The 10,353-nt window shown below is 51.3% G+C and overlaps 1 protein-coding gene across 4 annotated transcripts; it reads left to right on the top strand.

Moving 5' to 3' along the window:
• The first annotated feature begins 2,499 nt into the window (after positions 1-2,499).
• TYSND1 (trypsin like peroxisomal matrix peptidase 1) lies at positions 2,500-10,319 on the top strand. 4 transcript variants are annotated; one of them, XM_037804665.1, is made up of 4 exons: positions 2,500-3,762; positions 5,504-5,634; positions 6,675-6,782; positions 9,354-10,319. In XM_037804665.1, exons 1-4 carry the CDS (start codon positions 2,600-2,602, stop codon positions 9,569-9,571), a joined length of 1,620 nt encoding a protein of 539 aa, XP_037660593.1. In that variant the 5' UTR covers positions 2,500-2,599; the 3' UTR covers positions 9,572-10,319. The 4 variants fall into 4 exon arrangements, with proteins under 4 accessions (XP_037660593.1, XP_037660592.1, XP_037660595.1 ...); XM_037804664.1 differs by having other exon boundaries at positions 6,597-6,782; XM_037804667.1 differs by lacking the exon at positions 9,354-10,319 and adding an exon at positions 6,255-6,326 and having other exon boundaries at positions 6,597-6,726.
• Positions 10,320-10,353: the final 34 nt, after the last annotated feature.

The raw sequence follows: 10,353 nt of genomic DNA, 5'->3' as shown, positions 1-10,353 counted from the left end.
ATGTATCGGTTTATTTTTTTACATTGTCATTTGTTCCATTAACCTTATGTGCTCTTTTAAGTAAATATTTAATGAATTTGAATTCTTGTCTTGAGTGCTCTTTACTTTTAAACTATTGTCTGTCCCTATACTCTTGAGTGGGAGGTTACTTGGTGAAGCCCAAACCAATTGAATCATGACCTAGTAAGGCCCAGGTCTTTTCTAATGGAGGTCATAGGTTTGAGGTGTAAAAAGACAATCCCATGACACAAGTATTAAATTATTGGAGGCATCCTGTCATTGAAATTAATGTCCCTATTACTAGGAAAGAATGCCATGGGTTGTCTGTGTATGTGGGTTTTTAAATTTGTTTGTTTGGCGTTGGAGTAGATTATGAAGGTTAGAGGCTGAGTCAACAAGCCCAGTACTCAAGGGGTCTCACCTTGGCTGTTGCTGGCTGTGACTGGGGACTGTGCTGTGGTCTGCCGTAAACAGAAAAACCTGATGCATAAGAGTTCATGCTGGAGGCTTGAGTGTCATTAAGGGAGGATCACTGGACTCTACAGAGAAAGAAACTCTTTTAATTGCTAGGGAGTTGGGATGGTGGAGATTTTACTGTTTCAAGCCATCTTTTGTATCCCAGAGCCAAAAGAAGCCAATGACTGCTAATTCCAGTCCTCCTTTATACTTTAATTTCCCTTTCTCAAACATGTTTGTGTCACTGGGAGCATTGCCTTGTTGTGCTGGGGATACACCAAGCAACATTAGTTTTATTCAAAGATTTGAGGCAGAAAGATTATGTAATTTAAGTAGCAATAGAATATTTTTTCATTATTGCTTACATGTTTACTATATGGTACTCTATTAAACACTGATGTGCATTTTAGTGATATAAAGTAGACCTTCATAAAATGTCTAGTTTGTGGTGACTGCTTTGGAGTGTCTCCCCCCCCCCCCCCCAAAAAAAAGGTACTGTTCATGCTCATCTGTCCTCAGGGATACCTTGGAAAAGTAGGGAAGTTTTGTGTTGGCGTAGGTCAGGAGTTGGCAAACTATGGCTTGTTGGACATATCTGGCATGCCTCCTGTTTATGTATGGCCTGTGATCTAAGAAAAAATGGCTCTGTACTTTTAAATGATTGGACTAAAAATAAAAAAAATAGTATTTTGTGACATATAAATATTATATAAATTCAAATTTAAGTCCACAAAAGTTTTATTGGAACAAAGCCATACCTATTAATTTAGCATCTGTATGATGAATGAGAGTTGAGTATTTCCAGAGAGATTATATGGCTGGTGTGCTGGTTTGAAGTTGTTATGTACCCCAGAAAACGCCATGTTCTTTTAATCCATTCCTGTGGGTGCAGACGTATTGTGGGTGGAAACTTTTGATTAGGTTGTTTCAATTGAGATGTGACACACCCAATTCAAAGTGGGTGTTAATTCTTTAATGGGGTCCTTTATGAGAGGATAAAGGACAGAAAAAGCCAGAGAGCTCAGAGAATTGCCCAGAGAAGCTTAGAGAAAAGCCCCCAGAGGAGCTGTGATAACCACTGAAGCCAGAAGCTGAAAGCAGTGGAACCCAAAGAGAGAACAGCAGACACTGGCCATGTGCCTTGCTATCTGATAGAGGAACCCTGGGTGTCAGTGACCTTTCTTCAGAGAAGGTATCGTCCTGTTGATGCCTTAACTGGGATGCTTTCATGGCCTTAGAACTGTAAATTTGTAAACTAATAAATCCCCATTGCAAAAGCCAACCCATTTCTTGTATATTGCATTTTGATAGCTTTAGCAAACTGAGACAACCCACAAAGCCTAAACTATTTACATCTGGCCCTTGACCAGAAAAAGGTTTTGACCCCTGGCCTAGATAAAGCCTGGGTGTTGTTTATAAATGTCATTATGTGTAATGTCTATATTGCAAAATACAGGGTTGTGTAATTAAAAGTTTTAACTTCAGCTACTGTTCATCATAGTCAGTTTAAAGGGTGATTTTATTTAGAGCAAATCCAATTTCCTTTGAGATTTGTTGTGAGGAACTTTGGCATCATAAGGCCCTAGGAGAAGATCTTGTGAATTTCATGCTCCCTAATGGATTGCTGTAGGGTTTACTGTAAAATTTTCAAAAGACTGGATCGGCCAAGGATTTCCTTGGCCTATATTATCTCTAGGGTCAGAGACTGAAGGTCCCCTAGACCTGGGCAGATACTGACAGGTGCTATCATGGCCTGGACAAGTCTTGCCACGTCAGCCCATTTCTATTCCCTTTCCTGCAGCCCAACGAAAGAAGAGACTAGGCTCCAAGGGACCCTCGCCCCGCCCTATCAGCCTGTAAAGCCACACGCCTGTCAGTCTCCTGGGGCTCGCCCTTGGGGACAGCTTCTCCATGTCCCGCAGGTTGGATGAACCAACGAGGGCGCGGAAAGAAGGGGGCGGTCAGCATCAGCAGCCAATCAGAGCTCGGCCAGGCCCCAGCCAATCGGACTCGAAGCGGAAGACCTGAGTCGCTGCCAGCGCCTTCCGCTTCCAGCTGTGGGTGGTGCTGCGTGGGTTCAGCGGGTGCTGGTCGGGGTCCTCGCTCGCTCCCTGGATCTCTCGGGTGCACCGTCCTGGAGGCCATGGGGCGGCAGTGGGGATCGGCCATGAAGGCGGCCGAGGAGGCCGGCTGCGTGGTGAGCGCTTCCCGCGCCGGCGAGCCTGAGGCCGGCTCGTGGAGTTGCAGCGGGGTGATCCTCAGCCGCAGCCCGGGCCTGGTGTTGTGCCACGGGGGCATCTTCACCCCTTTCCTGCGGGCGGGCAGCGGTGCCCTAACCGCGGCCGGCACCGTTTGCCTGCCGGGCGACAGTTGCGGCGACGACCTGCGCCTTCACGTGCAGTGGGGCCCAACGGTCGCGAGCCCCGCAGGCCGCGCGGAGCGGGACCGTCTGGGAGTGTGCACTCCCCAGTGCGCGGGCCCCGATTCCGGCCCTCTCGCCCAGCCTCGCGGGCGGCCTCCGCTGCCACCGCGCTCCGCCGAGCTGCTGCTGCTGCTGAGCTGCCCGGCCTTCCGGGCCCACTTCACGCGCCTCTTCGGGGGCGAGGCGCCGGAGCAGTGGCGCTTCGCTAGCGGGGCGCCGGAGGACGAGATGTCGGAGGAAGAGGAGGAGGATCAGCTGAGAGCGCTCGGCTGGTTCGCGCTGCTGCGCGTGTTGCCCGGCGAGACGGCGGCGAAGGGGCGCGGGGCGGCCGTGGCTGTGGCCCCTCTCGGGGCTGTGCCCAAGGGCGCACCGCTGCTGGCCTGCGGCTCCCCGTTCGGGGCCTTCTGCCCCGACATCTTTCTCAACACGCTGAGCCGCGGCGTGCTCAGCAACGCGGCCGGCCCGCTGCTGCTCACAGACGCGCGCTGCTTGCCAGGCACGGAGGGCGGCGGCGTGTTCGCTACGCGACCCGCTGGGGCGCTGGTGGCGCTGGTGGCAGCGCCTCTCTGCTGGAAGGCCCGAGAGTGGGTGGGCCTCACTCTACTCTGCGCCGCCGCCCCGCTCCTCCGCGTCGCCCGGGCGGCGCTCGGCAGCCTGTGCCCGGCTTCCGCTGCCCTGACTGCCCTCCTGCCGCCCGAGGTGGGCGCCCCTCAGGGCCTACCCCTCCGAGACCCTGAGCCCCCATGGGCAGCCGCGGCCGTGTTGGTGGAGTGCGGCACCGTATGGGGCTCCGGCGTGGCCGTGGCGCCCCGCCTGGTGGTGACCTGCCGGCATGTGACCCCTCGGGAGGCAGCTAGAGTCCTGGTGCGCACTGCCGCCCCCAAGTAAGGCCCGCGGGGCTGCCGCTCGCTACCCGCTCACCAGATCTCGGGTCTGGATCCTGGCCTACCACCTGGGGATTTGGGAGGCAGTTCTTCTGGCATCATGCTGATGCTTTGGGGTGTAGCGCGGGTAGGAAACTGGGGCCCTCCCCTCCTCCTTGAGAATCAGAACCCCAGTGTAGGGGAATCTGGACCTCCTGGCAGGGGCTGGCCTGAATGGGTCTTGGGTATGATGCCAGACTGCACACAATTCTGGATTGGGAAACTGTGGGACCTCTGTTATCAAAGACTGGCATCTTAATTCCTTCTGGGCAACTTCTTTGCCTCCTAGCTCTGCCCCACACACCCTCCTGGGCCCTATGAATCAAGACTTCCTATCCCTCCTCCCACTTCTGAAAGTCTCAGGGGCTCAGGATACTGCCCTCCTGGGAAAATGGGATGGGCCTGTTCACCATACTTGTTTTCTTTCTTGGGTCTTAACTACAGCTTCCCTTCTGAATCAAAAGTACAGATAAGGGGTTCTCCCTAATTAGAATGTGGGCATAGGGCCTAGACACAGATATATTTTGAACAATCTTTGGGTGACCCTGGTGGACAGTGAGGTTGGAATTTCAAACAGTTGTTTGTTCCCTTTCTGCAGAGAAAAGTGCCACCCCTCCACTTTCACTGGCTCTGTCAAAGGGACAGCTGTCTTGGCTTCCTGGCTTGTTTTTCTAGTGCGGATTCTTAGTGTTTCCTCTGTAGCCTCAGGTGCTTAGTCGAATCTTAGCAGAATAGAGCTTTAGTGTTCATGCCTGACCTTTTTCTGTACCTGGCTAAACCCAGCCTCCCCACCCAGGCCTTTCTTAATCTCTTTTCTGAATCCCCGGGTTAACCCAGCATGGTTAGCCCAGCCTGGCTGTGCCATAAAAGGTCCCATTGATGGCCTACAGGATGGCTATGATCTTATAGGGAAGACTTATGAGAGCTTCCCTATCTGAGATTGCTCAGGACCCTTCATGCCCATTCCACTCCTTGCTCCTAAGGAAACCAGCAGGTGTGCTGGAAGCTACTCCTTTAGGGAGGGAGTGTGTCTAGTAAGAAGCCTCCGTGACCTTGGTCAAGTCACTTAATTTCTCCAGGCTGCCTCCCCACTAGTTCACATGTAAAGTCTTGGAATGGAGCCTGGCACATGGTAAAAACTACAGAAGCGCTAGCATTTATGGAAGCAGGGATGCAGAGCGGAAACTGCCTGCCTGCCTCACCAGCTGGTAAGATTGTTGGAGGTGTCCAATGAGGCAATGAAGGAAAATGCTTAGAATGTTTGCCCTGGGTCCTGCCACTTACTCTGTAACCTGGAGAAAATGCCTCAACCATTCTGGGTCTCAGCTGTACTGACGGAGATAATAACACAGCCTGGTTCCTAGGGCTGTGAGGAGAATGAATGTAAGGAAGCCACAGAGTGTTAACATCTGCCCAGCCCACAGTGCTCACTAAGTGTTAGATGCTTATTATCATGGTGGCGTTCAGGAAGCATTACATAGGAGTACCATACAAATGATAAAGCATGTTTGGCAATATCACGGAACAGTTAGGTGACATGTTCAAAGTCATCTAGCTGGTAGGTTCCAGGGCTGACACTCAGATCTTCTGACTCCAAGTCCATGACTTACTGCCACTGTCATCTTGACTCCCCTCCCTGCCTCCAGTTGTGAGCATGAAAGGGTCAGAAAGCTTGCCTGTAATTTGTTTCCCTTGCCCCCAGGAGTGCCAAGATCTGGGGACATGTAGTGTTTGCAACCCGGGAGACCTCTCCTTATGATGTAGCAGTGGTGAGCCTGGAAGAGGCCCTGGATGGTGTCCCCATACCTGAGCCCGCGGAGTACTTCCATGAAGGTAAAGGGCAAAAGAGGGGCCCTTCTGGCCTGGGGTGGACCTTGGTAGGAAAGTTAGTGCCTGGCACTCTAACCCCTGCTCCCAGGCCAGCTCCCTTCCCTGCCCAGCTGAGTGGATGACTCAGGGTGGCACCAAGCAGGCCTGAAATCACCCTGGTTCCAGTGCTTTGGCTAGGGTTGTTCTGGGACAACCTCCCTGCTTATACCCAGCCTGCCCCTCCGTTTGCAAGGTGCGGGAGCACCCAGAGAAGGGTGAGCACACCCTCCCCCAGGGCCTGCAGCTGTGTGGTGGGCGGGGGCTTGGGGGCTCCTTCAACACTGCAGCCTGCTCACATTGGCGTGAGCTGGGTGAAAAGCATAGTAATGTTGCCACATAAGCACGTGATGTCTTACCTGTCGGAGGCATTGTGGTGTGATGAGTACAGGTTCTCTGGCTTGACATCTCTCCTCTGCCACTTACTAGCCCTGTGTCCTTGGACAGGCTACTTAGCTGTTCTCTGCCTCAATTTCCACAACTGTAAACGGGACTAATGTTCCCTATTCCTGTGTGTTGTGAGGATTGGGTGAGAGGTTGCCTGTAAAGGATGCCTTAGAATCATCATTATCATTTCTTCCCACCAGGAGACTTCTTCATCCCAGGAGGAGATGGATGCTAATTCATAAACATTTATTGAGCACCTAGCTTGGTGCTAGGTGACTACACAGCCTAGCAAGGGAATAAGGGCTTGGCTATAGAACAGCCAGACGCTTGGGAGAAGTAGTTGAGCAGATGCTGTGCTGGGAGTTCAGGATAGGTCTGGCCTCTTCCTGCTGGGGGACTTGGGGGTGCTCTCTGGAGGTGGCAGTATCTGGAGGGCAGAAAGAATTTTGACCTTTGGAGAGGGTAGGGCCGGGGGTTGGGATGTGTAAGTCCTGCCAGGACAGACGGGTCTCCCTGGCTTCACTCTCCTTCCCCTCTGGCAGGAGAGGCTGTCAGTGTGGTGGGCTTCGGTGTCTTTGGCCAGGCCTGTGGGCCCTCGGTGACTGCGGGCATCCTGTCAGCTGTGGTGCAGGTGGATGACACACCGGTGATGCTGCAGACCACATGTGCCGTGCACGGCGGCTCCAGTGGGGGACCCCTCTTCTCTACCCACTCTGGGGTCCTCCTGGGTAAGCAGCTCCTTGGCCCTCCCCAGCCTTCCCCTTGCCACAGTCTCAATCCCAGGGGATGCTCGGTAGCTAGCAGCAGTCTGGGGCAGTTTGGTGGGTCTTCTGCCCAGGAGGTAGGTAGCCAAGGGTCTCAGGCTCTTCTCCTCCTGAGGGATGTGGACTGGGCTGGGAGAGAAGAGATTTGGACTCTGGTCTATTCTCTGCTGCTAATCCACTGCGTGACGGTAGGTGAATCACTTTAATCTCACTTTATCTGTGAACTTCAGGAGTCAGATTAGTCCAAGGTTAACAAACTCAAAAGTCCATAGAGTTTGGGCAAAGACAGCTGGGAGAGCAGGTGGACACTGTTCACCTCCAGCAGACTGCAGCCCTGAAGGAATGTAGGCCTCACGTTGGCGGAGTTTCCAGCTGTTCACAGGAAGCTGTGAACCTTTTTTTAAAAATTATTTCCATTTTAAAGTTTTGATTTTAAAATTCGGGAAAAACACTGAGTCTGTTTATTTATATATATATATATGTACACATTTACAATTTAATATTTTATAATATACATCCATTTAAAAAGCACAAACCACGAGTCCATTTGGATTCCTCCAGTTCCTGTCCAGTGCCACAGGGTTCATCCTAGCCTTCTTCCTTTTCTCATTTGTAACATATTTCTCCCATAGGGAGGAGCCTTCCTGTCATCATCCACAATATATTTACATATTTGTTCAACCCTAGTATAAAAATAGAGTAGTTTCAGAAATCCTAACCCACACCCCTGTGAGAAGCAAATGTATCAACTAGAGTATCGTGTTTGAGGTTCATGTACAATTATTTTGGTCTTTAGCCTTAAAGAGTCTGGTCACAACACTTAGGTCAGCTCCTTCCCTGTGTCCGTCAGTGTAGTTATATCATTTATATGTAGCATAGTTAGAGTCATTTGTCACAGTCTCTTTTCCCTGTATCCTGGTTGATTTGTAAAAATATGTATGCAGATAAATGGATAAATAAACAAAGATAGCTGCCTTGAGTTAGTGTGCATGTGTGTATATATAGCTCCTAGCTCTGTCCACTGAAAGGGGCTGGAAGGAGCGACACCCCAGTTGCAGTGAGCCCACCCAGAGCCCAGGTCTTGGTGTCTAATACCATTCTCTAATAAAAAGAACCAGGAGCTGGTTGATTCCAGGCTGGGGCAGGAAAAAATCCAAGATGAGCTGGAGCATCTTGTGGTGCCAGAAGGGAAGTGTTAACAATGACGACAACCAAAAGCTGTGGTTACATCAAGTATTAAAAGGGCCAGGAGCCAGCCTGAGGGAGCTCCCATTGGAACCACTTGAGCAACAAAACAAATAGCAATAGTTTTGGATTATAACACAAAGAAAGGGATGAATATCCATGGGTACACACTGATATAAACAAATAACTGAGTAAATTTTAAATGTGACAGTTGTTCCTTACAGAAGAATTTCCAATTAATTGGTATAGAAGGAATGAGGGATTTAAAAAATCACTATTATAACACCATTGTGGGAATTGCTGAAGGCAGGTTACTAAAAGTTGTGGGAAAAAGTTCAAGTAGAAACAGGATGTTTGCACAGTCTCAAAGTATCTCCCCTAAAATAGTCATTTCAAAGAGGAAAACAGTGTGTTGACAGTGGAGGAGCCTAGCAAACATCACCTTAAGCCAAGTCCTCAAGGCTCACGTCACAGGTAATATGTACAGATAGCACGTACCCCTGATCAGACGCACTGAGAAGGACACATCCCTGCTAGGGTATTCTTCCCGGGAATCTAACCATGAGAAACCAATTGACAAGCCCAAAATGAGGGACCCTTTACAAAATAACTCACCCATACTCATCCAAAGTGTAAACATCCCGAAAGAAAAGACTGAAGAACTGTCCCAGGTTGGGGAAGACTAAGGAGACCTGGCACCTGACTGCAATGTGAGATCCTGGATTGGACCCTGGAACACAGAAAGGGCATTAATGGAAAACTGGTGAAATCCAAATGAGTTCTGTATTTGAGTTAGTAGTACTGTGCCAAGTTTAATTTATTGCTTTGTTAAGTGTTCTGTTGTCATGTAAGATGTTAACATAAAGGGAAGCTGGGTGAAGGGTATAGAGTAACTACTATTTTTGCGATGCTTTTGTAAGTCAAATTACCTAAAAAAGAACACACACACTAAGCAGGACAAACAAAACTTGTCTGTGGGTCTGAGGCATTCATTCATTCAGCAGGTGTTCGCTGAGCACCCGTTCCGTGCCAGGCACTGTTCTAGGCACTGCAGATTCAGCATGAACAAAACACCAGAGTCCTGCCCTCATGGCGCTGGCTCTAGTTGGAGAGAAGACAATCAAAATAAGTGAGCCATAGACTGTTCAATACTGATAGTGTTAAGGAAAAAGTAAAGCCAGGAAGGGGGTGGGGGTGAGGAGGGGGTGTCCATGGAGCCCAGAGTCTGTCACTGAGAAGGCTTCAAGCCCCCTAAAGGGCCCTGAGGGTACCAGGGGAGATGGTCACACCCCACCCCCCATCGTCTGTCTCCTGGCTCATGTTCTCCCTTCTCCTCTGACTCCCCAACAGGCATCGTCGCAAGCAACACCCGGGACAATACCACGGGGGCCACCTACCCCCACCTGAACTTCAGCATCCCCATCACAGTGCTTCAGCCGGCCCTGCAGCGTTTCAGTCGGACCGGCGACCTGGGCGGCCTCCGCGAGCTGGACCGTGCGTCCGAGCCAGTCAGGGTGGTGTGGCGGCTACAGCAGCCGCTGGCAGAGGCCCCTCGCAGCAAGCTCTGAGGCCGCCTCAGTCCTCTGGACAGAAGGCTGATCATTTTTTGATGAGAAAAGTGGCATTGAGGTGATGGCAGCCTCAGGGTGCAGCTTCTGACAGGCACACCCCAGCTGAGCTGCCTCCCCAGCACCAGCCACCACCGTCCTCCCCAGGGGATCATGCAGCTTGTTGTCTGCACCCTGTAGTCTGGAACAAACCCGGGGCACTGAGCTCTTCTCCCCACACCTGGAAGCCCACTTTGGGGTGCCTCCTTGAGCCCCCACCTCTCTGTTCCCCTGGCACTGGATTCCCCTGGGTTGTTTTCCCTTCTGGGGAGCCCAGTACAACTGCACTACAGCTCTGGTCCTGACAGACGGATGATGCTGGCTGGGAGGCAGGCCCAGCGTGTCTGTTCTCTGCTGGCTGCCAGAGTGGCTGCTTCACTGGGGGCCGCGGCTCCTCCCTGCCTCTCAGAATCGGGCTGGCGGAGGCCTCGGCCTCCTCAGTACCTCAGGAGCAAGGCCCAGCTCGGAAGGCCGGAGATGAAAGGAAAAGGGAATGGTAGCATCTCCCTGTTCTAGACCTATGGGCCGGTGGAGCCCCTGATAGTCAGGAGTCGTGGGGTCTTCATCCTTTAGGTGTCCCTGACCTACAAGGAGCCTCTGACACAGTGCCTTCCACAAACTGGGTCTCAGGGATCTTGGGGGGTTGGCAGGGTTTGAATGTCTCTAACTGGGGCTTGGGAATAAACAGGATCCATGGAGAACCTCTGTACTTCTATACATCAGATTCTTTTTTTCTGTTTTTC

This window comes from Choloepus didactylus, chromosome 15 (assembly GCF_015220235.1).
Source record: "Choloepus didactylus isolate mChoDid1 chromosome 15, mChoDid1.pri, whole genome shotgun sequence".
NCBI lineage: Eukaryota > Metazoa > Chordata > Mammalia > Pilosa > Megalonychidae > Choloepus > Choloepus didactylus.
This window is presented reverse-complemented; position numbering and strand designations above follow the sequence as displayed.